At 46.8% G+C, this 27,533-nt stretch overlaps 1 protein-coding gene across 1 annotated transcript in view; it reads right to left on the bottom strand.

The window, feature by feature from the left end:
- The window catches only part of TOM1L1 (target of myb1 like 1 membrane trafficking protein), a 57,788-nt gene extending 32,051 nt beyond the window's left edge, over positions 1–25,737 (bottom strand). The window contains exons 1-3 of the mRNA XM_079965532.1: positions 25,146–25,737; positions 18,277–18,361; positions 13,680–13,758 (exon numbers count right to left, since the gene is read on the bottom strand). Coding sequence (XP_079821658.1) covers positions 13,680–13,758; positions 18,277–18,361; positions 25,146–25,203 — 222 coding nt within the window. The 5' untranslated portion in view covers positions 25,204–25,737. The remainder of the gene's footprint in view (positions 1–13,679; positions 13,759–18,276; positions 18,362–25,145) is intronic.
- Between the last annotated feature and the right edge of the window lie 1,796 nt (positions 25,738–27,533).

The following is a 27,533-nucleotide window of genomic DNA, read 5'->3' as shown; positions in this document are numbered from 1 at the left end:
CAGATGTACAATAAACAAGAAGCTATTTTCAAGTGTGTATGGAGGCTGCCATGGGATACGGATGAAGAGCTAGTTCCTCAGAGATGGGCTTCAGAGGTCACACCAGCACCATAAACCTGGTCTTCGGATAGATCATTTTGATGTGAGGATGAAAGCATGGCAATTAATTAATTATACCTCACCCAACTGGCTGGGTTTCCCCAGCCACTCTGAGCGGCTCCCAGCAGAATATTAAAAACACAACAAAACATCACACATTAAAAACTTCCCTAAACAGGACTGCCTTCAGATGTCTTCTAAAAGTCAGATAGTTGTTTATTTCCTTGACATCTGATGGGAGGGCGTTCCACAAGGCGGGCGCCACTATCGAGAAGGCCCTCTGCCTGGTTCCCTGTAGCCTCACTTCTCGCAGTGAGGGAATCATCAGAAGGCGCTCGGAGCTGGACTTCAGTGTCCAGGCTGAATGATGGGGGTGGAGATGCTCCTTCAGGTATAATGTGAATTACACATTCACGTTACTGTACTGTCCTACACACTGAATGGCTTTGTGAAGAAAAGGTCCCCTGAGAAAGGGGGCAGGCGCCTCGGGTGGCAAATACTGAGGGGAGGGGAGCAGTCAGAGCTGTGTGTGCCACACAGACTGCTGTGCACTCCCCTAAGCTAGTTTGCTGTTGCCAGGTGCAACAGAAGACCAGCGTCAAAGTGAGATTCAACTGCCATCATGGCCGATGGTCAGTGGTGTTGTGAGTTCGAATCCAAGAACATTCGGCGGAGCCCACTAGTCCCCCCCCCCACTCCTGCCACTGATGACCGAATAGCAAACTGAGTCATTTATTCCAAAGTTACAGCACTTGTTTGCTGGGTTGCAACCACCAGTCTTTAACATAAATAAATAAATAAACCCCTATTTTCTTTAGCACCATAAAGGTTCTTTCAGCAGCACCTTGCACAGTTCTTTTTTTTAAAAAAATGGTGCAGTTTCTGTGCCCCAGGCAAGGCAGGGGTTTAGAGGGATGGAGCTTATGGAAAGGAAGCAGAGTCTTTAACTGTGCAACCCAGTTGCTGAAACCTTGGGAAACACGGCAAACATTCAGCAAAGAGCATTTTGCCCGCAGGTCAAATTGCAAAAGGAAATTAAGGTTGCACCATCAAGATTTGCAGATGCTAGAAGCAGCCTCCTGGGCTACTAACAATCTGCACTAAGGCAGGAGCGAAAAGGATCTGCACAGCTCTGGTAGACCCTGAACCCTGAGGTCTGTTTACAGGTTTCACCAAAGGAGTCAATTCTACATCTTCCTAGGGATATGCTCTTCTATTGGCCAACTGTACTGTGCTATCCCCTTTTCTAATTAGTATTTCACAGAAAATACAGGAGGTCCAGCATACGGAAAAGACAATATACAGAGCTGATGTGCGGGGAGTTTTTAAATGAACACATAAACACATATAACGATGAGAGAGAACAAGGTTTCAGTCATATGACCTATCCCATTCCTGCCTAATGGACCAAGAGTAGGGCTAAGCTTAACAAATCAAGCAAAAGTATTATTATTATTATTATTATTATTATTATTATTATTATTATTATTATTATTATTTGTACCCTGCTCATCTGACTGCATTGACCCAGCCACTCTGGGTGGCTTCCAACATATATAGAAACATACTAATACAGTGGAACCTCAGTTTTTGAAAATAATCCCTTCCAAAAAGTTAAAAAACCAAAAACTCAAAACGGCAGCCGAGTAGCATATTCGGCTTCCGAAAATCGTTCAAAAACTGAAGCAGTTACTTCTGGGTTTTTGGCATTCAAAAGCCGGAATGTTTGACTTCCGAAACGATCAAAAACCAAGGTTCCACCTTCAAAAGCTTCAAAACCTTCAAAAGCTTCAGATGTCTTCTAAAGGTTAAAAACTTAAACCCCATCCATTTCAATCTGGGGGAAACGAAGCAGGCTTAGAGTCTATAAACTTCTGCTCATTAAAAAGAGGGTAGTGTGTGTGGCTAACTGAAAGATGTTTTCCCCACACCTAGACTTGCAGTTATGGGCCCCACTTTATATGCAGCTGTTCCCCAGAGTGGAATGCATTTGTGGGATTTACAAGGTGACTTAATCTGCTATCCCACCCATGTCCTACAACAGAAAGCCCTGGTAATTCTGCCGGGCCTACTACTCAGTAATTATGGAGATTGTACAACGTCTCTTGGGAAAGTCGCAACAGTACTGATACCCGGATCTCTGAAATCAGATCTGTGTGGGCAGATGATAAACTCCTGCAGATCTTCTTCGTGAAGACCAGCAGTTCCCTGACCCTTCAATTAGCTCTTGCATTTCCACCATGCAGATGTCACACAAACCCCACTGGCCAAAGTCCAGGGAACTATTAAGGCTCCTGTAAACCTGGCAGGTTGTTTTATCGACACACGAAACCAGGAGCTTCTCATAAAAACAGGTTTGACACACCCAGAGTCGATTAATACGAAACGAGGTTAACTATTAAGCAGCTGCCTTGTGGCCTAAAAGCTGTATTCCTTCTTACGTTGTCTAAAAGAGATATTTCTCGACTGAGTAGCTCTTGCATCTATACTGTATAAAACAGATCCTGGACCTTGGGAACTATAAAACCCCATCCAAGAAGGGGTTTACTAAATGTATACATATTAAGCTATCTGCACATACATCCAGTGTTTGACGTTCTCCAGGTGCTTGGCTAATTTTGCTACTGGCACGGGTTCAACTACACGGAGATTTCTGGGTGCCAGGTTGGTGCCCACAGTTTAAAAACCTCTGCCTTTGTGCATAGTTAATACAATTTCCTTTTTAAAAAAACTTTATTCCAAAACTGAAAAAGAATTACAAAAATCAAATTCAAAATCAATATTCGTTTTGTAACATAAACCTATTACATAATGGACTAGATTAAAATATACCAACTTGCTATAGACTTCCCTTTGCTATATATAAGGTAAAGGTTAAAGGGACCCCTGACTGTTAGGGCCAGTCGTGGCCGACTCTGGGATTGCGGCGCTCATCTCGCTTTATTGGCCAAGGGAGCCGGCGTACAGCTTCCGGGTCATGTGGCCAGCATGATTAAGCCGCTTCTGGCAAACCAGAGCAGCGCATGGAAACGTCGTTTACTTGTACTTTGACGTGCTTTCAAACTGCTAGGTTGGCAGGAGCAGGGACCGAGCAATGGGAGCTCACCCCGTCATGGGGATTCGAACCGCCAACCTTCTGATCAGCAGGCTCTGTGGTGTAATCCACAGCGCCACCCGTGTCCCTTGCTATATATAAATGCAACACAATTAGAAATATTATATTAGAAATTTTTATAAATTCCCCTATACCCCTCACTGCCCTTCACCCATGTGTGATCTCAATATTTTTTTAACTTCTTCCATCTTGTTGTGTTGTTGTAGTTTTAATAATTATTCAGTTTATTCTTTTATTTTTTCCTTGCTTACCCCTGCACATTTTACACATTATCTATTAATATTCCAGTTCCGGAACTGTATTTTTTCATGTATTCCTTCACTCCATCCCACTCTGTTAAGTATTCTCTGATTGTGGAAATGGAAATGGTATTAACTATAAGAATAAGAATACAGTGGTACCTCAGGTTACATACGCTTCAGGTTACAGACTCCGCTAACCTAGAAATATTACCTCGGGTTAAGTACTTTGCTTCAGGATGAGAACAGAAATCGTGCTCCAGCGGCACAGTGGCAGCAGGAGGCCCCATTAGCTAAAGTGGTGCTTCAGGTTAAGAACAGTTTCAGGTTAAGCACGGACTTCTGGAACGAATTAAGTACTTAACCTGAGGTACCACTGTAATTCCATTTCCATTTCCACTGTGTGCGTTTCTCCTTCTTGCATACTGGGACAAGTGAACTGTTGTGAGAGTAAGCGACAATCAAGCAATGTAGTCGAGATCATAGAATCACAGAACTGTAGCATTGAACAACGGCGGAGCAAGTCGATTGGGTGCCTGGGGTGGGGCCAGCCAGGGCCAGTCGGAGCAGGACGCTCTGTGGGGCCTCCGAGGAGTCTGCCTGCCTCTTCCCACTCAGCCGCCCTACAGCTGGGGGGGGGGGAGGCAGCGGGCAGACCGTTTGAGGCAACGTTGAGCCTGGAGCACCCAAGCCACCGCGTTACTCCCAGGAAAGACGCGTGGCTCAGACGCGCTGCAGGCCCCATGGTGAGTGCCACCCAGCTTTTTGTCAACCCCATTAGTGGTGACACCCGGGGTGGCCCGCCCCCACAGCACCCCCCTTCCTCCACCCCTGGCATTGAAAGGGACCCTGAGGATCATCTACTACAACCCCCTGGTGAATAGATATTCCGTTGTGGCAACCATAACCCTGATTTAAGGTGCCATTTGGCACCTAACTTATATATCTGAGTTTCTAAGACCGCCTAAAACTTATTCATTTTTGTTGTGGTTACACTGCCTTCTATTTCAAGGAAAATGTTAGAGGTATTGGCTGGTTGCTCAAGAGCAATCAGGCAATATGCTTCAATAGTCTGTTCTAAAGCTTTCTTATTAGAGGTAAAAACCTTTAGAATGCAGAGTGCCTCTATTCCGTGTCTTGCTCATTCACTGACAGAATCTGAGAGTGGGCGGTGCTTAAATCTTCCCCAGCAGAGTAGTTTCTTGACCCCCAGTCTGCGCCTCCCCTCTCTGTGTGGAAGCCACTGTGCGCAAGGACGGCTTGGGTAAAGGAGAACCTCTCTCCTCCCTGCTTTGCTCAGGCAAGGTGTCCTGTCACTGCCTTGCCTTCTCTGAGCCCTGTATCTCCTTTCCACTGGAGGCGTGGTTACTCTCCTCCGCTGAGGAGGTGCTGCTTCCCACGATCTTTCGGGGCTCTCTGTAATCCATCTGGCTTTTCCCCTCTCGCCCCTGAGCCTATGGCAGTTCCCTGACAGAAAAAGAACAAGGTGGTTCCAGTAGGTGCCAGGAACCACCACCAGAGAAGAAACTTTCATTGTTTTGACCACTGGGAAGTGGAGAGAGACTTTCTGTTCCTCATCAGGAAATGGCGCTTTTCCACCTGCCTTGCCCCAACTAGCCTTTCCCAGACTATGACTTTGAGAGCAGCAGCAGCAGGTGGAGGAAAGAGAGAAGTTCAGGGATATATATGCAGTGGTACCTTGGTTCTCAAACATAATCCGTTCTGGAAGTCCGTTCAACTTCCGAAACGTTCGAAAACCAAGGTGTGGCTTCCGATTGGTGCAGGCACCCCGGAAGCAGCAGCCGACAGCCGCATTGGATGTTCAGCTTCCGAAAAACGTTCAGAAACAGGAACACTTATTTCTGAGTTTTCGGCGTTCGGGAGCCGAAATGTTTGAGTACCAAGGCGTTCGAGAACCAAGGTTCCACTGTATATATTTTATAAGCTGTGCTTCTTTGTTTCTCAATTTGACTCTTTTACATGGTTTTGTATGTTTTATTTTATGCATTATGATTTGCTGTTACTGGTAATTCTTTATTGTGGCTGAACTAGCTGGTGTTTAATTTTACCATTTACTACTAGATTCTGATGGATTGTTGAATGTTGCTTTGTTTGATATAAATTGTTTATTTTAAAGTTATTGTGACTTTTACATTGGATCAGATTGTTGCAGTTAATGTTTGATGTTTTATTATGATTTTATGTCTTGGAAACAGCCAAGAGTGGCTTGGGAAACCCAGCCAGATGGGCGGCGTATAAATGAAATATGATTATTATTAATTACCATTATTATATACAGTGGTGCCTCACAAGACGAAATTTATCCGTTCCGTGAGGCTCTTCGTATAGCGGTTTTTTCGTCTTGCGAAGCAAGCCCATTGACAGCTTAGCGCATTAGCGCTATTAGCGGTTTAGCGGCTTTTAGCGGATCAGCTGATAAGCGGCTTATCAGCGGATCAGCTGATAAGCGGCTTAGCGGCTTAGGAAAAGGAGGAAAAAGGGGGGGGGGAACCCGCAGGAACTCGCAAGACATTTTCGTCTTGTGAAGCAAGCCCATAGGGAAATTCGTTTTGCGAAGCGCCTCCAAAACGGAAAACCCTTTCGTCTAGCGGGTTTTCCGTCTTGCGAGGCGTTCGTCTTGCGGGGCACCACTGTATTCATACAGGAACAGAATTTCTGACACCAATCTGCTTTTCTTGCACACATCGTGCAGTGTAGGAAGGGATGTGGATTACAGTTTCACATCAAGTTTCACCACCAACAGCCTTGCCTAAAGGCAGATCAGACCCTACAGGGCTATAAAACTTCCATTCTTTACTTCTGGGCATAGAGGCTGCAACCCGTCAGACAGCTTGGGAGGCCTGTAAAATACTGAGCATTTTATGTTTTCTCTCCCAAGGGCACCCTCATCTGGCTTGCAGCCTAACCTTCCCCCAACCTGGCTGGAACCCCTCCAGGTCAGGTGAGCACTGAAACATTTGGTTGGCAAATCGCTCTGCACTTTCCTTCTTCAGTTTGCCTTTGCTGGGCTTTGTTCCACCACAGATCTACCGTATTTTTCGATCCATAGGGCACACCAGACGATAGGGCGCACCTAGTTTTAGGGGGGGAAAATAAAGGGAAAAAATGATTCCCCCCCCCCAGCCCCAAAGAGCAAAGAAGCCAAGATTCATCCCGCTCGCTGTCTTGGCTTCGTTTTTAGCCATGGGGCTGGGGCGGGGGAAGCCCAAGCTTCCCCTGACCCCAGAACAGGCTGCTATCCGCAAGCCTTTGGAGCCCTGCGGGAACTCCTGCCACACTCAGAAGGCTTGCGGATAGCTGCCTGAAGCCTGGAGTGCGAGAGGGGTAGGTGCGCACCGACCCCTCTCGCTCTCCAGGCTTCAGCGAAAGCCTGCATTCACTCCATAGGACGCACACACATTTCCCCTTCATTTTTGGAGGGGGAAAAGTGCGTCCTATAGAGTGAAAAATATGGTATCTCCTCAGACTTCATCCTCTGTTTTCAGCTGGCCTCCAGATTCCTGGCTTTGACAGATCCACAAATAAAAAAGCTTGGAGCAGAGCGGGAGAAGAAAATACTTCTAGCTGTTTGTGTTAGCTGCCAATATTCTTTACCATAAGCAAACGGAATCCATTTGCAGAAGGTCAGGGATGTTATCTGCAACTCCTGTAACAACAGGAACATATGCATAGCGACGCCTCCCCCCACAACAGCAACAAAAAAAAACTTGAACGGCGGAGAAACCTTAAGTTTGCAGAACGAATTAATAGATAAAACACCTCAAAGCCCGGTGTCCTGTTATCACAGCTTTTCCGACTGACTGGAACAGAGAACGCTCAGCTCCCAGGGATGGTAAACAGAAATGAAATGAAAAATCTGACACAAAACCTGCATGCCAAGTGGAAACCCGAGCTGTTTCTGCTTGGCAAACACACACACCAAGGAACCAAAGTATGCAATACTGTGCGACTCAGGGTTGCGAAGGAGCGGGGGGGGGGGGTGTGCATGCCGGAAACAAGTATTCCAGCAACTTTTGATCTATCCCCAACCCAGGTTGTCAGCCCCAGGGCAACCTAGCTGATGCCTGACCAAAGTCGGTCACCTATCAGCCTAATTTATCTGCTCACCTCTGCTGCTAATGGCCTTGCGCAACAAGATACAGGAAGCAACTCAGAATATGCAAACAGCAATCGCAGTCATGCATGCATGACAATCAGCCTATGCTGTAGAAGGTGCTTAAGCACAGAATACACAGGGGAACTGTCTACTCTCCCGGAAGGCTAACAGACATATCCTGTTTACACCTATATTGGTTTTTATATTCCACACAACCGAAAGCTAAGGTGATAATGTGGATTCTGGGCTAGGGCACAGCATCAGGCTTTCTGAACTTGTTTTTTCTTCTTCTTTCTTTGTATTTTATTTAATAATAATAATAATAATAATAATAATAATAATAATAATAATTATTATTATTTATTATTTATACCCTGCCCTTCTGGCTGGATTTCCTCAGCCATTCTGGGCGGCTTCCAACATAATAATAAAATGCAATAGTCTATTAAACATTAAAAGCTTCACTAAACAAGGCTGCCTTCAGATGTCTTCTAAAAGTTTGGTACAGTGGTACCTTGGGTTACAGACACTTCAGGTTACAGACGCTTCAGATTACAGACTCCGCTAACGCAGAAATAGTACCTCGGGTTAAGAACTTTGCTTCAGGAGGAGAACAGAAATTGCGCAGCGGCGGCATGCCAGCAGTGGGAAGCCCCATTAGCTAAAGTGGTACCTCAGGTTAAGAACAGTTTCAGGTTAAGAACAGACCTCCAGAACGAATTAAGTTCTTAACCTGAGGTACCACTGTAGTTGTTTTTCTCTTTGACATCTGGTGGGAGGGAGTTCCACAGGGCGGGTGCCACTACTGAGAAGGCCCTCTGCCTGGTTCCCTGTAACTTGGCTTCTCGCAGCGAGGGAACCGCCAGAAGGCCCTCAGCGCTGGATCTCAGTGTCCAGGCAGAATCCTGCCTTTTTTTTATCATGGAACCGAAGGCGACATAGAATTGTAAGAGTTGGAAGGGACCCAAGGGTCATCTAGTCCAACCCCTGCAATGCAGGAATCTCAGCAAAAGCATCCATGACAGAGGGCCGTCCAACCTCTGCTTTAAAACTCCAAGAAAGGAAAGTCCAGAACCTCCTGAGGGAGACTGTTCCACCATCAAACAGCTCTTACTGTCAAAAAGCTTTTCCATATATGTTCAGTCAGAATCTCCTTTCTTGTAACTTGAAGGCATTGGTTCGAGTCCTACCCTCCAGAGCAGGAGAAAACAAGCTTGTTCCCTCTTCCATGTGATAGCCCTTGAGATATCTGGAGATGGTTATCGTATCTCCTCTTTTCCAGGCTAAATATACCCATCTCCTTCAAGCGTTCCTCATAAGGCTTGGTTTCCAGACCCCTGAACATCTTGGTCGCCCTCCTCTGTACACGTTCCAGCTTAACATCCTTCTTAAATTGTGGTGCACAGAACTGGACACAGTATTCCAAGTGTGGTCGGACCGAGGCAGAATAGAGTGGTGCTGGCGCTGTGGGTTAAAGCCTCAGCGCCTAGGGCTTGCCGATTGAAAGGTCGGCGGTTCGAATCCCTGCGGCGGGGTGCGCTCCCGCTGCTCGGTCCCAGCGCCTGCCAACCTAGCAGTTCGAAAGCACCTCCGGGTGCAAGTAGATAAATAGGGACCGCTTACCAGCGGGAAGGTAAACGGCGTTTCCGTGTGCGGCTCTGGCTCGCCAGAGCAGCGATGTCACGCTGGCCACGTGACCCGGAAGTGTCTCCGGACAGCACTGGCCCCTGGCCTCTTAAGTGAGATGGGCGCACAACCCCAGAGTCTGTCAAGACTGGCCCGTACGGGCAGGGGTACCTTTACCTTTACCTATTATATGTTGTTTCCATGCAGTCTCCCAGCCAGGTCCTGACCAGATCCAGACCTGCTTAGCTTCAGCAGGGTGTTGGTCTCATGTTCCTGCAGACCATTCTCTAGTCTGCACCAGTTTTTTACTCCTCAGAGCTGTCAAGACAGCGAATGAGCAAGACCCAGCTCATATGGACTCTTCATGCCTTGAAGGCTCCACTCCACAACAGCTTTGGATACAATAAATCTGCTAGTCTTTACAACAGCAGAATATTATTTGGGGATGATGACAGGACATCACATATTTCATGACTGACCATGCTGGACCGTACTGATGGGAGACTTTTAGCAGGGTAGATGAACCTGTAGCATGTCCACACAGGGGTGCAACTTGAATAAAACATTGTGGAAGCCCAGGTAAACCCTGCCCCTAATAATCGATCACAAGATGCAGTGCACCCCCCCCCCATTTGAATGGAAATGCCCACCAACTTTGTTTGGACTCTACCCCTCAAATATTTTATTGTGGGGGCTGAAGCCCCCAAGGCTGCTGGGAGTTGGCTCCAATATCTCCACTTAATTTTGAGGTGCCAGTTACCATGGAGTCAAAAAAATTGCCAATGGAGTTTTCTCTACATTTTCTCATCAGATAAAACATCTTAACAGACCTCTGTTGACTTTAACACAAAGAACAGTTCATAGGTGATGCACTGGCTACTTCAACAGAGGAGGGACATGGGTGGCACTGTGGTCGAAACCATGGAGCCTCTTGGGCTTGCCGATCGGAAGGTTGGTGGTTCGAATCCCCTCAATGGGGTGAGCTCCCATTGCTCTGTCCCAGCTCCTGCCAACCTAGCAGTTCAAAAGCACGCCTGTGCAAGTAGATAAATAGGTATCACTGTGGCGGGAAGGTAAACGGCGTTTCTGTGTGCTCTGGTTTCCATCATGGTGTCCTCCTGCACCAGAAGCAGTTTAGTCATGCTGGCCACATGACCCGGAAAGCTGTCTGTGGACAAACGCCAGCTCCCTCAGCCTGAAAGTGAGATAAGCGCCACAACCCCATAGTCGCCTTTGATTGGACTTAACCGTCCAGGGGTCCTTTACCTTTACCTTTTGACTTCAACAGACTGAATTAAATCATAGAATCATAGCATTGGAAGGGACCCTGAGGGTCATTTAGTCCAACCCCCTGCTGCACAGGAATATGCAGCTGCCCCAAACAGGTACTGAACCTGCGACCTTGATGTTATTAACACCATGCTCTAAGCAGCTGAGCTCTGCTGAAACATGCATCCTCTATCACTCAGATCCACAATATCAACACAGAGGGAAAACAGGATAAAAAGCTCTGTGGAACTAGAATGAGACCCAGCCCAGAACCTTTTCAGCAAACCTTTACATGCTTTCGGAATGTTTTCAAGTTAAATAGGAACATGGCTGCAAAATAAGGGGAGAGGTATTCATTCAGAACCATACTCAATTCATCCTGTCTCTGACATTCTGCGACTTCTGGATAAAGAACCTGAACACCAAAACTTTGGGGTGATTCATATTTATGCAGCTTAACTCATAACAGAGCACTGTGAATCACCTGTTTGCCCTAATGACTTCCTAGCTTATGGTGATAATGTTTTTGCAAAACGAATTCCACAAATTCCACAGCAGCAGCATAATACACCGTGACCAACAAGGTAACTCTGTGTACAAGAACTGCCAAGTCACTTTTGCACTGGCTGACGTTTGGAAACAAAACAAAAACAAAAAGGAGCCACACATTTCTGCTTATTACAAGCCCTGGAAATATTAAGTTATGTAAGTTTTAACCAATGGACTGCTTCCTATAGCACCAAACAGTCTAACCCATATCACCATTTGACATCACTGACCTAGATTAGATCCTGGGCAGAAATGGGAGGTCAACATACCCACAAGCAATGTGATTCTGGGTCAGAACAATGATCCATCTAAACTGGAAGCGCTTCTGACCATCCAAGAAATCATAACCAACATCTGACAGGGACAGGCATCTCCTGTTATTTGTTGCCCGTGGCTGGTAACACACAGGTTGCAGTGTTAGTTTGCACCTCCCAATATTCCCATTTCTCCAAAACATTCCATTAATCCTTTAGAAATCCCACGCCATTTCCTTATAACACCCTGGGGGCAATCGATGGTGTAAGTTAACTACCAATTGTATAACTAAGCTTATCCTTTAGCTCATCATAAAATGCTCTAACTGCTTCAATAAATAATCCTGAGTTGTATTTTGAAAAGGAGATACTGTTTCCTACTCATTCTTTCCATGCCAACTGTCTCCATTCTCTTTTACATTAGTTAACCAAGCCCTCTCTCTGCTTAATCCTCTTATTTCCTAAAAAAAAATGCTGTTCTTTATTTTTTTTAGTTGCCCTTTCATTCCTTTTTGAGGTGGGGCAACCAGGAAGACATACAATTGTTCATGTGATAGCATTTATGATGTCTACTGTTTCATTTTAATCCCCTTCTCATTAATCCTCTGTCACAACTCATTTTTCTTCAACACAAGACTGCAGATAAGCAAGTACACATCGTGACTTGGCTCAAACACGCACGCACGCACGCGCTCTCTCTCTCGCTCTCTCTCTCTCTCCAAAAGCTTATTCCATGATACATTTGTGAACCTTTATTTCACCACAAGACTCTTTGCTGTTGTTTCCAAAGCCTCTCTTGAATGGCAAACCACAAACAGAGATCTATGCAACTCCAAAGTTTGTCAATCAAAATAAAAGACAGTATCTTGCTTGCTCTGATTGAGTGACCTTTCTTTTGTGATCTCAACACCTCTTCCCCTACCTCTGGCTAGAAGCCCTCAGTGTTTGTGTATGGTTAAGAACATTTGCCACAAAGGACTTTATTTTGCACTAATGAATATGGAATCGCATATTCCACTTTGTAAAAGTGGAAAATGCCGTTGGAATAACTCAACACTGAACAAGATGCTACTCTTTCCCTTCTTAACCAGTCTTTAACCGGAGTGCGTTAATTCAAAAAGGAAAACCAAGAAGCAATTTTCTGAGTAACATGCTAAACACCATTTTATGAGGCGCCTGTGGGTAATGATGTGAGTTATGAGGACTGCCCATGGCTGAGAGGCCTTCCCCTGTCCAGCAACCATGTAGTGTGGGAGATTCAGGTCCCAAACTAGACCCAGCACCACCTGCCCAGGTTACAATGAAGCAGTGCTCACACCTTAGAAGGGATGGTGGTGGTGCCTGGTTTATAAACTTATAAACGCCATCTCCAACTCCTCAAAAGATTCCATCAACTACGTCTCCGAAAAATTTTACACATCACTTGGGAAGACAGGCAAACTAATGCCAGTGTACTGGAAGAAGCAAAGATCACCAGCGTCGAAGCAATGATTCTTCAACATCAACTTCGTTGGACTGGTGATGTTGTGCGGATGCCTGATCATCGTCTTCCGAAACAACTACTCTATTCCAAACTTAAAAGGATAGTGTAATGCTGGTGGTCAACAAAAGAGGTTTAAAGGCTCTCTCAAGGCAAATCTAAAAAAATAAATAATGTAGCATAAACACCAACAACTGGGAAACACTGGCCTGTGAGCGCTCCAATTGGAGAACAGCCTTGACCAAAGGTGTCATGGGCTTTGAAGATGCTAAAACTCAGGACGCAAGGGAGAAACGTGCCAAGTTGAAGGCACACTTGGCAAACCCTGACCGGGATCAACTCCTGCCCGGAAACCTATGTCTCCACTGTGGAAGGACGTGTGGATCCAGAATTGGCCTCCAGAGTCGCTTACAGACTCACTGTTAAGACCGTGTTCATGGAAGACAATCTTACTTGGCTATGAGTGATCACCAAGGAAGAAGGAGGAGGAGGAGGAGGAGGCGGCCCCTGGTAGAACCCAAGTGGGGCACAGAAGATGAGCAAAAACTTATGTCCAGATGCCATTGCTTGTCTTCTTCATAATATTGGCTCAATCCTCCCCCCCCCCGGCAAGCCCTGAAGGTGGAAAGCAGAGGTGAATCTGTTGGACAATCTCCAACGGTGAAGAACAATTGACCTCTGTCCATAAAGAATAGTGCTCAGAAACCCCAGACAAGGATCCAGATGACATTCACCTAAACATGACCCAGAAAATGAGCACTGCCTTCCCCCGAAGTTCATGTTTGGTGTGTCAGGAAAATTGTTGCTGTTGTTTAGTAAAATGTTCTGCTCAAACAGGTTCCTCCCTGGGCTGTGATCCAGAGAAATCCAATGTGTCCCCTTCTGTGTTTAGCAGACTCATTTTTATGAGGACCAAGAGTATCATACTTACGGAGAGCGTCAGACGAATCTCAACATGGTTGCAGTTTTTGGAAAGCTTTTTCCTTAGTGCTCTGATCGCATTCTTGGGTCTGCAATTCAAAGAAAGGAAACCAGATAAAAGCAATGACTTAACATGCCGTTTTCCCTGCGACACCAACCAGAGAGATAAAGACTGCAGCCACTGTTTGCGTGGAAGAAAATCCAGATAAAACTGAAATAATGCACTGTATTTCAGCAGCGGCAAGATTACTGTCTTCGTGGCAAGTGGGCTGTGTGCAGAGATACCCTGCAAAGTGTGAACAGATGGATGTTCAGAATCTGAAAGTCTTGGTCACCAAGAATCTAGGGCGGTAGGCAGGTTTTTCTCACATTTCCTAGAGGGTAAAAAGATAAAGATAAAGGGACTCCTGACCATTAGGTCCAGTCGTGGCCGACTCTGGGGTTGCGGCGCTCATCTCGCTTTATTGGCCAAGGGAGCCGGTGTACAGCTTCCGGGTCATGTGGCCAGCATGACTAAGCCGCTTCTGGCAAACCAGAGCAGCGCACGGAAACGCTGTTTACCTTCCCACCGGAGCGGTACCTATTTACTTGCACTTTCGAACTGCTAGGTTGGCAGGAGCTGGGACAGAGCAACAGGAGCTCACCCCGTTGCAGGGATTTGAACCGCCGACCTTCTGATTGGCAAGTCCTAGGCTCTGTGGTTTAACCCACAGTGCCACCCGTGTCCCTAGAGGGTACCCAATTGCAATGCTTTACCGTATTTTTCGCCCTATAGGATGCACCGGCCCATAGGATGCACCTAGTTTTTTTTGGGGGGGAAATAAAGGGGAAAAAATTATTCCCCCCCCCAGCCGCGGATATCTGCCTGAAGCGCGGGGCGCTCTGCTTCAGCGCGCCCCGCGCTCCATGCAGCAGGCTGCTATCTGCAGCCTAGTGTGCGGATGTCTGCCCAAAGCGTGGGGAGGCGCACCAACCCCTCTCGCTCCCCACGCTTCAGCGAAAGCCTGCATTCGCCCCATAGGATGCACACAGATTTCCCCTTCATTTTTGGAGGGGAAAAAGTGCGTCCTATAGGGTGAAAAATATGGTATTTTTCTCTAGAAACACGAAAAACCACCATGTGGCCTGGCTGGATTATGGGCAGGGTAGACATAAAACCAAGTACAGTGGTACCCCAGGTTACAGACGCTTCAATTTACATGTTTGCGGGTTGTGCACCGCGCTGAACCCAAAAGTACCAGAAAGGGTTACTTCCAGGTTTCGGCGCTCGCGCATGTGCATAAGCACTAAATTGCACTTTGCACATACACAGAAGCGCCAAATTGCAACCTGCACATGCGCAGATGTGGCGCTGCGGGTTGTTAACGTGCCTCCCACATGGATCATGTTCGCAACCCGAAGTTCCACTGTAATTAATTAATTAACTCCATCCCACTTATATGGGAGAAAGTAAAACCCCACTTATATGGGAGACATATTTCAGTGGGAACGCCCTCTGTTCCACGTGACTTCCAGTGTCCCCCAGTCTTGGTCAATGGATTCTGCTCCTATCCTCATACTCTGACTGCTTCAACTGCATAATCAATGGTCATGCTATCTCTTGGTCATGCTTGAGTATGACTGAATGCTGGAACCTGGGGAGATACTATTATTATTATTCAGTTTATTATCCACCCTTCACCAGCAGGTCCCAAGGCAAATTACAAGAAGTTTAAATTTGGTATTAAAATCAGAAAAAACAAATTACAGTCACTGAATCCTGAAAGCACCAATCTCACCTTTCATGCGGCCCCAAACACACAAAGCAGCAGGCCATATTATTTCTGCAGCTGATAAACCAACCGCAGAGATTTGTTCATTTATTTAAAAGCATTTTTAGCCTGCCCCCCATCCACAGATCTCAGAGCGGGTTACAAAACTTTCAAACAAGAATTCTCTTTGTATCGTACAATGTGAAGCTTCCCCCGACCCCGAACTGAATTCCCCCCAAACATTCCTCTCTTTCTTCCCCATCTAGCACTTCAATGTGCTCCATTTATAAGCAAAATTTAGCAGCAGCAGAAGCAGCAGCTTAGTATTTAAATATTGCACAGTGGAGCCAGAGACTCAAAGGAGATTGTTTTATTGCTGCCGCCTCTGTTTTCACGTCAGATCCTCAAACCTTTTCTTAAAAGGAGAAGATGAGGACACTGCCTAAATAGTCTCACCCATTATCTGAGCCCAAACACTAATAGCACTAGATTACCCTATCGAAAATCCTGTGGCAAATTGTGCAAGACTAAGGGTGTTCACATCAGCTTCTTGGCTCTCTTCCAGTCTAATTATAGGAGGCTTCAAAACAATCTAGATATTTTTTTCCCCACATGCTAGCAGATAAACAAGTACACCTCATAGGTGGATGCACTATTGAGTGATGGGGTGGGGTATTGCTTTCCACCATATTTATAAATCCATGGGAGCGAGTGGCCTAAATCCCTGAGCCTCTTGTGCTTGCTGATCGGAAGGTCGGCAGTTTGAATCCCCGTGACAGAGTGAGCTCCCGTTGCTCAGTCCCAGCTCCTGGCAACCTAGCAGTTCGAAAGCACACCAATGCAAGCAGATAAATAGGTACCACTGTAGTGGGAAGGTAAACGGCATTTCCATGCACTTGGCTTTTGTCACAGTGTCCCGTTGCACCAGAAGCAGTTTCGTCATGCTGGCCACATGACCCGGAAAGCTGTCTGCGGACAAATGCCAGCTCCCTCAGCCTGAAAAGCGAGATGAGCACCACATCCCCATAGTCACCTTTGACTCGACTTAACCGTCCAGGGGTCCTTTACCTTTACCTTAATTATAAATCCATGCTATGGGAGTGAGGCGAAGGAGGAAAAGTAAGGAGAAACCTTTGCTCCTCCATCATGAGAATTTTACAATAAATGCTGGGGATACATTTTCCAAGCAGATTAACACAACACGTGCATTTCTAACACTGGCAGTGCTCTTCATTTTTTTTCAATATGTTGCGTTACAGGAGCAAACGTTGGGTCAACTGCCAACGTGGCCACTGCTCAGAAATTATGGAAATTGTAGTCCAGCGACACCTTGATGGCTCCAGGCACCTGTCCCTGTCTTAAGATAAGGACTCCCATGTTACAAGGGCTGAGTTTTCTCTAGGAAGAAAGCCTGTTGCTTTTAGCTCATGCTAACTGAGCACAACCGACTGCCAATGATGACTCTTCTCTTTACAGTAGATGTCTTTGTTGCTCATCCAAATTAAATGTTAGGATCAAGGAACGCACACAATCATCATCATTACACTGTAAGTGACCAGCCTTTGGCTACGTCGTTTCTTCATTCCAGTAGCTAGATGCTTTCTGCTGTTCCGGGAAAACAGCACAGCACTTCGCTTGCAACCAAAAAGTGGAGATCACCTATCCACGTCCGAATATTGTTTCTGAAGATACGGTCAGTGACTAATTTGAATAAGGTCCTATTTGGAACTGGGGAAGAGCTGGAGGGCTCAAGGTGTTGGATCATTCATGATGTGAGTCACAAGCAAAGGGTTCGTTAACCCTTGCTCTGCTTCCACCAGCTTGCCCCATGTGAATATTGCAACTGTAATGACCCCTTCCTTTATCACGCAGCACAGCTGCTCATAGAAATGTGAAGGCTGGGGAGGGGGAGAATCAGAAAAAAACACAGTCTTCCGCTCCACCCCCAGGCAAAGAAACTGAACTTTTAGAATTCTTTCTTTTCTTTTCTTTTTAAAAAAGGCACTTACACGCTCCCTTTTCAGAATAAGGATCCCATGGATTTTAGCAGAACGAATGGGCCTCCCATTATTGCAGTCTTGATCCCATCTCTAAATTCTGTAGTTTCTTTACTTTGTTACAGTAAATTTCAAAAGCATCTACCAATTTGACGTTAGAAGTTGCTGGCAGATAGACCCATTCAGGTGAGAGAAACAAAGGTAAATGTAAAAGGTAAAGGACCCCTGGATGGTTAGGTCCAGTCAAAGGCAACTCTATGGGGTTGCGGAGCTCATCTCGCTTTCAACCAAGGTCCTAACATTACCTACTGTACACAGTCATGAACCAGACGTTCTAGGGTTGCTTCATGGGTTATGTTTTATAGATGCATATGCAGTACAGTTGCCAACTTTTAAACCAGCCTTTGTAGCTGTGCCTTTAACAGGAATTCACAGGCAAAGCTTTTGACAGCATGGTGATAAATACACCCCCTGTGTAACTGCTGTTGTTCACACTTCAGTTAAAGGCACAGCTATAGGTACTGTTTGAAAGTCAGCAACTCTAAAAACCGCTACACTCAAACAGCATATAAATTTCGTTAAATAAACAAACATGTATCGGTAAACATGAACTTTAGATGTAAAAGTAGCAACAAATATGCATTGAAATCAGATTCCCTACTGCCTTCACATGTGGCATTATTGATGATCAAATTATAAAATTATACGCATGCACAACAGAGGACAAAGGGTTTATACCGGGGTAGGGAGTGCCTTTATCGTCATACAAACAGGATTAGACTTTTAACATGGAAGGCCAGTATGTTTTATCAGTAAGACCAAATTCCATGAGAATTCTGCAGAACAGGAAACAGCTTACCCTTCCTCAGTTGTGTTGATAATATCACAGATGTGCATGAACTGACCCCACTCTTCTGTCTGCAGTGCTCCAAAAGTAGCCTTTTCTGCAAAGACAAATATTTACTTCCAGTAAATAATAATAATAATAATAATAATAATAATAATAATAATAATTTTATTATTTATACCTCTTCCCATCCAAAATAGCTATGCAGACACAATACAGACACCTAACAAACAGGAAATATAATTTTGGTTGTTTCAAATGACTGGCATAAAGAGTTTTGATTTAAAATGGTCATTCCCTCTGAAGTACCCTGAGTCTTAAATCTCCTTCCTTTATAAAAAAGAAAAGACAAAAGAAACCAGTTAGCAAATGTCAGGAAACACCTAGGATATCCAGCTTCCAGCATTCAGATTCTATGAAATGCTTTGAAAGTGGCTTACTAGATATCAACAAACAAAGACTTAGGGCTAGAACAATCTTCCCCCAAGCTGGTGCCCTCCAGATATTTTGGCTACCACTCAGCTTACTGGCTGCAGCTGACAGGGGCTGTGGTAGTCAAAAACATCTACAGTGGTACCTCGGGTTACAAACACTTCAAGTTACAAACGCTTCAGGTTACAGACTCTGCTAACCCGGAAGTAGTACCTCAGGTTAAGAACTTTACCTCAGGATGAGAACAGAAATCGCGTGGCGGCAGCAGGAGGCCCCATTAGCTAAAGTGGTACCTCAGGTTAAGAACAGTTTCAGGTTAAGCACGGACCTCGGGAATGAATTAAGTTCTTAACCAGAGGTACCACTGTAGAGGGCATCAGTTTGTGGAAGGCTGAGCTGACCTGTTGCAAAGGAGGACCAGACTTCTGCAACTTTATTAATAACTGTTAGGCAAAGTATGAATGTTAGCAAGTGATGTTTATCCTGCAAAGGTGACATTAGCTGCCCTCGCTGAAACTTCCTCCTCTGCCTAAGGACACTGAAACTCTGTCCACCTTTGCCTCTGTTAATACACAGATGACCTCTAAAAGTCACTGGACTTCAACACTCATCAGCCTTAACTAGGGCTGGGCAAGATCTGTTTTTCAGCATTTGATCAGTGGTGGAGCAACATGCTGCAGCCCCCGGAGGGGAGAACAGGTGGGGGCGTGGCTGGCGCACATCCCGGGCGCATGGTGTACGTCCTGGGGGTGTGGGGCGTCACCCATGTGAGTGTGGCAAGTGTCCCAGGGTTGCGCGTCCCAAGGGGGTGGCCGTGATGGCACCCTTTCCACAAATGGTCCCCGCTCCCTTCATATGCCAGGGATTGTGATACATCAGTCTTTACCTTTTATAAAGGTAAAGAGACCCCTGACCGTTAGGTTCAGTCGTGGCCGACTCTGGGGTTGCGGCGCTCATCTCGCTTTATTGGGAGCCGGTGTACAGCTTCCGGGTCATGTGGCCAGCATGAAGAAGCCGCTTCTGGCGAACCAGAGCAGCACACGGAAACGCCGTTTACCTTCCCGTTGGAGCGGTACCTATTTATCTACTTGCACTCTGATGTGCTTTCGAACTGCTAGGTTGGCAGGAGTTACCTTTTATATCAACAGCTAAATACAGTGGAACCTCGGAAGTTGAACGGAATCCATTCCGGAAGTCCATTCGACTTTCGGAAACCAAGGCGCAGCTTCCAATTGGTTGCAGGTAGCTCCTGCAGCCAATCGGAAGCCACGGAAGCTGCATCGGACCTTCAGGTTCCAAAGAACATTCTCAAACTGGATCCGTGTGGGAGATACGTTCAGGAGCCAAAACGTTCAACTTGCAAGGCGTTCAGGATCCAAGGTATGACTGTACCACAATATGCTGATGTTTCACAATGTCTGTATCTCGCCTTCTTCTTCTTCCCCACCATAGAAGCAGCCGATATACATTGCCCAGCCCTACAAGCAAGCCCGTAGGCTGGTGGGGCACTGGGGCTATGTTGAACTGCTCAGCTGGGAGACGGAAGGCCTCTCGCTCCTCAGCTAAGCGAGCCCCAATACCGCTCCAGCTTGCACGAGCCGGAGGAGCATCAGGGTTCCTCAACGGTGCAAGCAGGCAGGCAGAGCCGGAGAAGGTACTTACCTATCAGAAGGTAGGCGGTTCAAATCCCCACAACAGGGTGAGTTCCCATTCCTCTGTCCCAGCCCCTGCCAACCTAGCAGTTCAAAAGCACACCAGTGCAAGGAGATAAATAGGTACCACTGTGGCAGGAAGGTAAATGATGTTTCCGTGCGCTCTGGCTTCCATCACAGTCTTCCATTGCACCAGAAGCGGTTTAGTCATGCTGGCCACATGACCCGGAAAGCTGTCTGTGGACAAACACCGGCTCCCTCGGCCTGAAAGCGAGATGAGTGCTGCTACCCCAGAGTCGCCTTTGAGTGGACTGAACCATCCAGGGGTCCTTTACCTTTTTACCTTTTCCCAGAACCTTCTCAGGCTCCATCTGCCTGTGCCTTTGCCTTCTGCAGGCAATGTGAGCTGGAGCGATGTATCGCCAGCTCCAAATGTCTGAAACCAGTATTGCCACCTGAACAGCATACTGGTTTGAGACAATTTACTCATATATCGCCCAGCTCTAGCCCTAAAAACAACTGGAGTGCCTGAAGTTCCCTATCCCTTATATAATACTGTGGTACCTCGGGTTATACGGGACGCAGGTGGCGCTGTGGGTTAAAGCCTCAGCGCCTAGGGCTTGCCGATCGAAAGGTTGGCGGTTCGAATCCCTGCGGCGGGGTGCGCTCCCGCTGCTCGGTCCCAGCGCCTGCCAACCTAGCAGTTCGAAAGCACCTCCGGGTGCAAGTAGATAAATAGGGACCGCTTACCAGCGGGAAGGTAAACGGCGTTTCCGTGTGCGGCTCTGGCTCGCCAGAGCAGCGATGTCACGCTGGCCACGTGACCCGGAAGTGTCTCCGGACAGCGCTGGCCCTTGGCCTCTTAAGTGAGATGGGCGCACCACCCCAGAGTCTGTCAAGACTGGCCCGTACGGGCAGGGGTACCTTTACCTTTACCTTTACCTTTACCTCGGGTTAAGAAGTTAATTCGTTCTGGAGGTCCATTCTGAACCTGAAACCATTCTTAACCTGAGGTACCGCTTTAGCTAATGGGGCCTCCTGCTGCCGCCGCGCCACCGGAGCACGATTTCTGTTCTCATCCTGAAGCAAAGTTCTTAACCCGAGGTACTATTTCTGGGTTAGCGGAGTCTGTAACCTGAAGTGTCTGTAACCTGAAGCGTCTGTAACCCGAGGTACCATTGTACAAGGGGAAAACTCACTTTTTTTCCCTGGGGAGAATGGACTGAAACTGACTAGCATCACTTAAACCTTGATGAGTCACTCAGTTAGTGAGTCTGCAACCACTCCCGTCATCCTCACAATCCAGAGCAGCTAAAGGAATGCATTTCTCTCCACCCCCAACTCGACACATGTGTCTGGGTGAAGCGGGGAATTCCAACATGCAAAACATTCATTATTTTGAGCATGGCAGGAGGGAACATGGGCTGCAGTCGCTCCAAATGAAGGGAAGAGAGGCACACAGGCTTGGGAAAGGGGGAATTGACGGATAGGTTCCAAGCGCTTAACTGGAAGTCAACAGTGTTAAGGAAGCACAGCCGGCCCACCCGTAAGGCAAGGTGGGGTTACTGCCTCGGGAGGCAGAATCCACAGGGGCAGCAGATCTGGCCTCCAAAGAAAGCATCACCCGCTGACCCGCTGCTGCAGCGGTGTGCTCCTTGGAGGCTGGAGTTGATGTCTCCTGGGGGCAGCCCCCGCAACGCCGCCTCTCCAGCAGCCTCTTGGAGAAGAGGAGGCATTCCTGATGTAGAACTGTTATTCCTCCCTTGTTACTGAGGGAGAGAAGGTAAGAGGGGTTCCTAAGCAGTGTTAGGAACTCAGATATACAGTGGTACCTCTGGTTTTGAACTTAATTTGTTTTGGAGGTCCATTCTTAACCTGAAACTGTTCTTAACCTGAGGTACCACTTTAGCTAATGGGGCCTCCCGCTGCCGCCACGTGAGTTCTGTTCTAATCCTGAGGTAAAGTTCTTAACCCAAGGTACAGTACAGTCATACCTCATGTTATGTTTGCTTCATGTTACGTTTTTTCAAGTTGCGTCCCGTGGCGATCCGGAAATACCGGAAAGGGTTACTTCTGGGTTTCGCAGCTCACACATGCGCAGAACTAAATCACGCTTCACGCATGCACACAAGCGCCAAATCGTGCTGCGCACCTGCGCAGATACAGCGCTTCAGGTTGTGGGCTTTTCATGTTGTGAATGGGCCTCCGGAATGGATCCCGTTCGCAACCAGAGGTACCACTGTATTACTTCCGGGTTAGCGGAGTCTGTAACCCGAAGTGTTTGTAACTCGAAGTACCACTGTATAAGCTAATTGCCAAATGGCACCTTAAACCTTAGGCTATGGTTGCCACAACAGTCTAGGTGCCATCCCCCCTCCCTAATGAGAGCTATTATTGTTATTGTTCATTTCTACAGTATACCACTTTATACAGTAAAGAAAAAAAAAATCTCAAAGCAGTTCACAACACGTTAAAACATCAAATAAAGCAATCCAGAATAAGACAAACTCAAGCTTCAAGGAAAATATTTCAGATCCTTCTCTAAGTGACGTTTTGCTTTCCCCATATTTATCTGCCTACTTAATTGATATAGCAGAAGAACTCAAGGAAGGCAGCATGGTGCAGTGGTTAGAGTGTTGGACCTGGGAGATCGGGGTCCAAATCCACAGTCCGTCACGAAGCTCACTGGGTGACCTTGGGCCAGTCACCACCCCTTCACCTACCTCACAGGGTCGTTGTAGAGGTTAACTGAGGAGGGGCCAGCCAGATGGGGATGTCTGTCACCAACTTAATATGCTAGCAAATGGACCCGCGCCAGTCACAAAACGCACCTGGTGCCCGGCTAATTTTGAACACTGGTTCAAAGGAAAGGCACACATGTCTAACAACGGCAGGGAATCCGCCACATTTTCCAGCCTCCACACTTGTCACACAGAGTGGCTAAGAAAAGCATGAGTAAAAAGCACCCCATGGCTGGGGACTGCAGTCCACAGGTATCAGAAAAGCCGAAACACTTTTCTACTGGCACTTCAGATTGTAGGGGGTTGTTGGGATCAGGTCCCATTCTGCTTTTCACTTTATTGTGTTCTGATGCAGTAAAGCTCGCCTGTCAACTTTACACAGCATTTACCGTATTTTTTGCTCTATAAGACTCACTTTTTCCCTCCTAAAAAGGGGGAATGTATGTGCGTCTTATGGAGCGAATGCAGGCTGCGCAGCTATCCCAGAAGCCAGAACAGCAAGAGGGATTGCTGCTTTCACTGCACAGCGATCCCTCTTGCTGTTCTGGCTTCTGAGATTCAGAATATATTTTTTTCTTGTTTTCCTCCTCCCAAAACTAGGTGCGTCTTGTGGTCTGGTGCGTCTTATAGAGCGAAAAATACGGTATATGTTGTGTGAATGCAGTGCACACACCAGCTTGGCTTCTATTGATAATGGATTGTTAAGAAATATTCTGAACAAACAGCAACCTGGGTGGTGTTTTGTTCTGCTGGAGCCAAACAAGGAGACCTTTTGATCCTCTATGGCTGACTAAAGCTTAGTGATGTCTGACCTCCAAAACAGAGATAAGGCTATCAAAGATTTCTCTTTCTTTCCTGGTGAGGCTTTTCTGCCTTCCGTGATCAAAATTTCAGCAGGCGAATCTTATCTTGGCATCAAGATACAGTGTTCATCAATAACAACACATGCATTTTAATCAGTATTTTTTAGCTTATGGTTGGTTTTAATCAAGTTTGAATGTTTCAAATATCAGTTTTTACTGATAATGTCATGGTTCTGTTCTTTTCTGTAAATCACTTTAAGGTGGGTTGCTCTTGTTTTTCCTTTACAATTGAGCGGCATATAAATTTTCTGAAAAATAATAGCAATAAATAAAATGCAGCTGCTTGATATTTGCTCATGGGACAGCTCCCACAGTGGGTGGGAGGAGACTAGTTAGCATGGCAACAGCAAACAAATTGGTAAGGGACCTGGAATTGGAACCCCCTAGAGGGGCAAGAGTAGCTGGTGTAGCTCTTGGGTTTCTATGGGCCTGGAGGAGCTGAAAAACCACAGTACTGTAGTTTAACCAAGTGTATCACCCAGTACAGCAGTGCCATTAAAGTAGGACTTTGAGGCAGGAGTCCAGGAGACTAGCTCAGCAAAATGAGCAGAAGCCATCACCACCCAATAAAAAAATACAGCAAAGTTGGCCTATCAGATTTGAAGCAGAATCCAAAGGAAACTCCAAAAGCCATCTAGCCAGGCAGGTAATACACAATTCCATCTACAGGAGGGGGGCATGGGTGTAGCCAAGGGGGGCAATTGCCCCCCCCCATCAATAAAAATACTTAACTGAGGTCCGGAACCTCTAAAATAAAGCCTGCCCCCCAAAATAAACCCTGGTTAAGCCCACTAGGAGGGGGTGCAAAAACATTAAACACAGAGCTGAATATCCCCTTACCTGCCCCGCTGACCCAGAAGCCTGTTAGGTTTCCAGAACTCAGCAGAAACTATCCTTTCCCCCCTTCTCCGCCTACATCCATATGGGAACGCTGTCTTGCCCCGAGTCACACCACTGGCAAGGCTAGCTTAGTACTGCAGGCACTGGCAGGTAGCGTCTCCCCAACGGTTCCAGACCTGGAGACGACACCTGAGCCCTTCGGCGCGCAAAGGCTGGCTCCGCTACCGCGCGGCTGCCCGCCCTCCCCGTCTGAAAATGGGACGGTGCCTTGGGAAAGTTTGGCGCTCCGTTCAGTTCAGGGGCAGCCACCCACAGGCTGGCAGGAAGGGGAGGCAAGAGATGCCGCTTCTTACCGATCAGATGCCCCACGGCTGTGCCGAAAGGATCCTTCTGACTCTTGCCAAAAGCCATGCTCGAGTGCCGGGTCTCCAGGCGCGCCAAGCAAGAATCCGCGCTCGCTCTCCCCACCAACCGGCCGGCGAGCTCTCTGCTTTGTGGCGCTCCAGCCAGCCAGCGCGCCGGAGGGACGCCCTTCCCCGGCCAGGGGAGGAGGGGCCCGGCAGCCTCCAGGTGCTCGCCCCGCGCCGTCCCACGAGCTCCTCGTCGAGATGACGCGCCGCGCGGGGAGGGAATTGCCTTGGAAGCGAAAGTGCCGCCGCGCAAAGGCGCAAAGGCGCAAAGGGGAAGGTCGCCAGCCTGCGCTCCCCTTGGGCGGAGTCTCCTTCAGACGCGCATCTTCAGTCCTTTCCCGAAGGCGCCCTCGGATCCGGAGCAAACCTCCGCGCAAATGCGCCAAGCGTTTCGGAGGGGATTCGTCTAGGGGCAGGGGTGGGACTTTCTGCGGCTTCCACCCCTCTTTTAACGCAACTTTCCGGGAAAGGAGTGCCGCTGCATGCTTTCGAAGCGGCGGCCAAAGTTTCCCGGACGGCTTCCAAGTTAGCTCTGGTTTGATGGATTCCTGGCATTTGAACTCACGGCGCCGTACGGGGCAGGCTTCAGCTTGCATGTTGGAAGCGCATCACATATGTTAACATTGGTGTAGCGGTAAATAAATCAGATAAATAAATAAAAATACGTAACTAAAAGTAGAAATTGTAGAAAGGATGTTGACAGATTTTTCTGAGCACTTGGGGTCAAAAGAAAGAAAGAAATTTTAAGCAACTGTTGTGGAGACATTTCATTCCGAATCTTTTAGACGTGTCCTGCCCCCCCTCCCCAATAAACCGTGGTTACTCGCAACATAATTCCTGACTACGCTCATGATGTTATATCTCGGTAATCATCCAACATCAAAAACACATCTTGGGGGAAATCTCTGATTTCTTCCCTCCTCTGGGTTTCACCTTTTTAAAAATATATAATTCTTAATTAAATTTTCTGTTTTACAATTTAAAATACTCATTTAAACATCCTTAGAATATCTATGACTTCCCTTCCAGTGGCGTAGCATGGGGGGTGCAGGGGGGGCCGGCCGCACCGGGCGCAACATCTGGGGGTTAGGGTTAGGGGGCGCAAATCCACGGGTTAGGGGGCGCAAATTACTTGCCTTGCCCCGGGTGCTGACAACCCACGCTACGCCACTGTTCCCTTCTTCTCTTTCCATGGTTCATTTTCCATATAATAAATCCCTGCATATTTTACATAAACTAAACCGTTCAGTATTCCATTATTACATCCATCACAACTTATTTACACTGTTGAATTTATCTTAATTCTGCCAACGTTTTCAAGTGTACACAAGTTCCCTCCCCCATCTATTCAATAAACATTTTCCAATCTTCTCTAAATATATGTTCTTCTTGTTCTCTTATTCTATATGTTAAGTCTGCAAGCTGCACATATTCACTTCCTCCTAATGAAATCCACTTTTAGAAGACTTTCCAGATGGCAACAGCATGTGTCTTGGCCTTCCCTTGAAGCTTGTAGAACTCTGCTCACGCAAGTTGCTTAGAACTGTTTTTCTGCTGGCTCTGTAGGGGAGTGTTACACACAATATTGTGTCAAGGTCAAGGTCAAGGTCAAGGGGATGGGGGAACAAATGGCCCTGTCCTAACAGCCGAAGGGTTTACTGGATATTTCAATATCTTCAGTAAGGTGATCTCACAACCACAATGTCACTGTGACACACCGTTGAAGCATCCTGTCTTGTCAAGAAAACACAGGCTTGCAGACTATTGAATCTTGATCTCATCCAAGCATGAGGTTTTTAGGAGAGAGATGCATTTGAGATGAATGAGGAAAACATCTCGTTCTTCCTTGTTGACTGTCACTCCTTTGTTGACACTTCCTCTGCCCTTCCCTTTTCTGTAGTGTGTGTGTGTGTGTTAAGAGGTTGCGGTTTTTGCTAGTCACATTCTTGGCTGTTTGCACAACAGGAATGCTTCCATCTGAACCACAAATGCTGGGGAACCAGGGGAGGAAGGCAATGGAAAATATGAGACTTCTGTGATTTAATATAGTGGTTTTATTTTTAAAAGTTCCGTAAAAATATTGATTTAAGCACATGCAACCCAAACATTGGACCTATGATGATCAAATCACATCAACACAATCAGATAAAACAGCCTAAGCTATGACAAAAGGCATAATAGGTAAAGGTAAAGGACCCCTGGACAGTTCAGTCCAGTCAAAGGCGACTACGGGGTTGTGGCGCTCCTCTCACTTTCAGGCCTAGGGAGCCGGCGTTTGTCCACAGACAGTTTTCCGGGTGATGTGGCCAGCATGACTAAACCGCTTTTGGC

This window comes from Podarcis cretensis, assembly GCF_951804945.1.
Source record: "Podarcis cretensis genome assembly, chromosome: 2".
Lineage (NCBI taxonomy): Eukaryota > Metazoa > Chordata > Lepidosauria > Squamata > Lacertidae > Podarcis > Podarcis cretensis.
The sequence above is the reverse complement of the archived record's forward strand: the minus strand, read 5'-3'. Positions and strand labels throughout refer to the sequence as shown.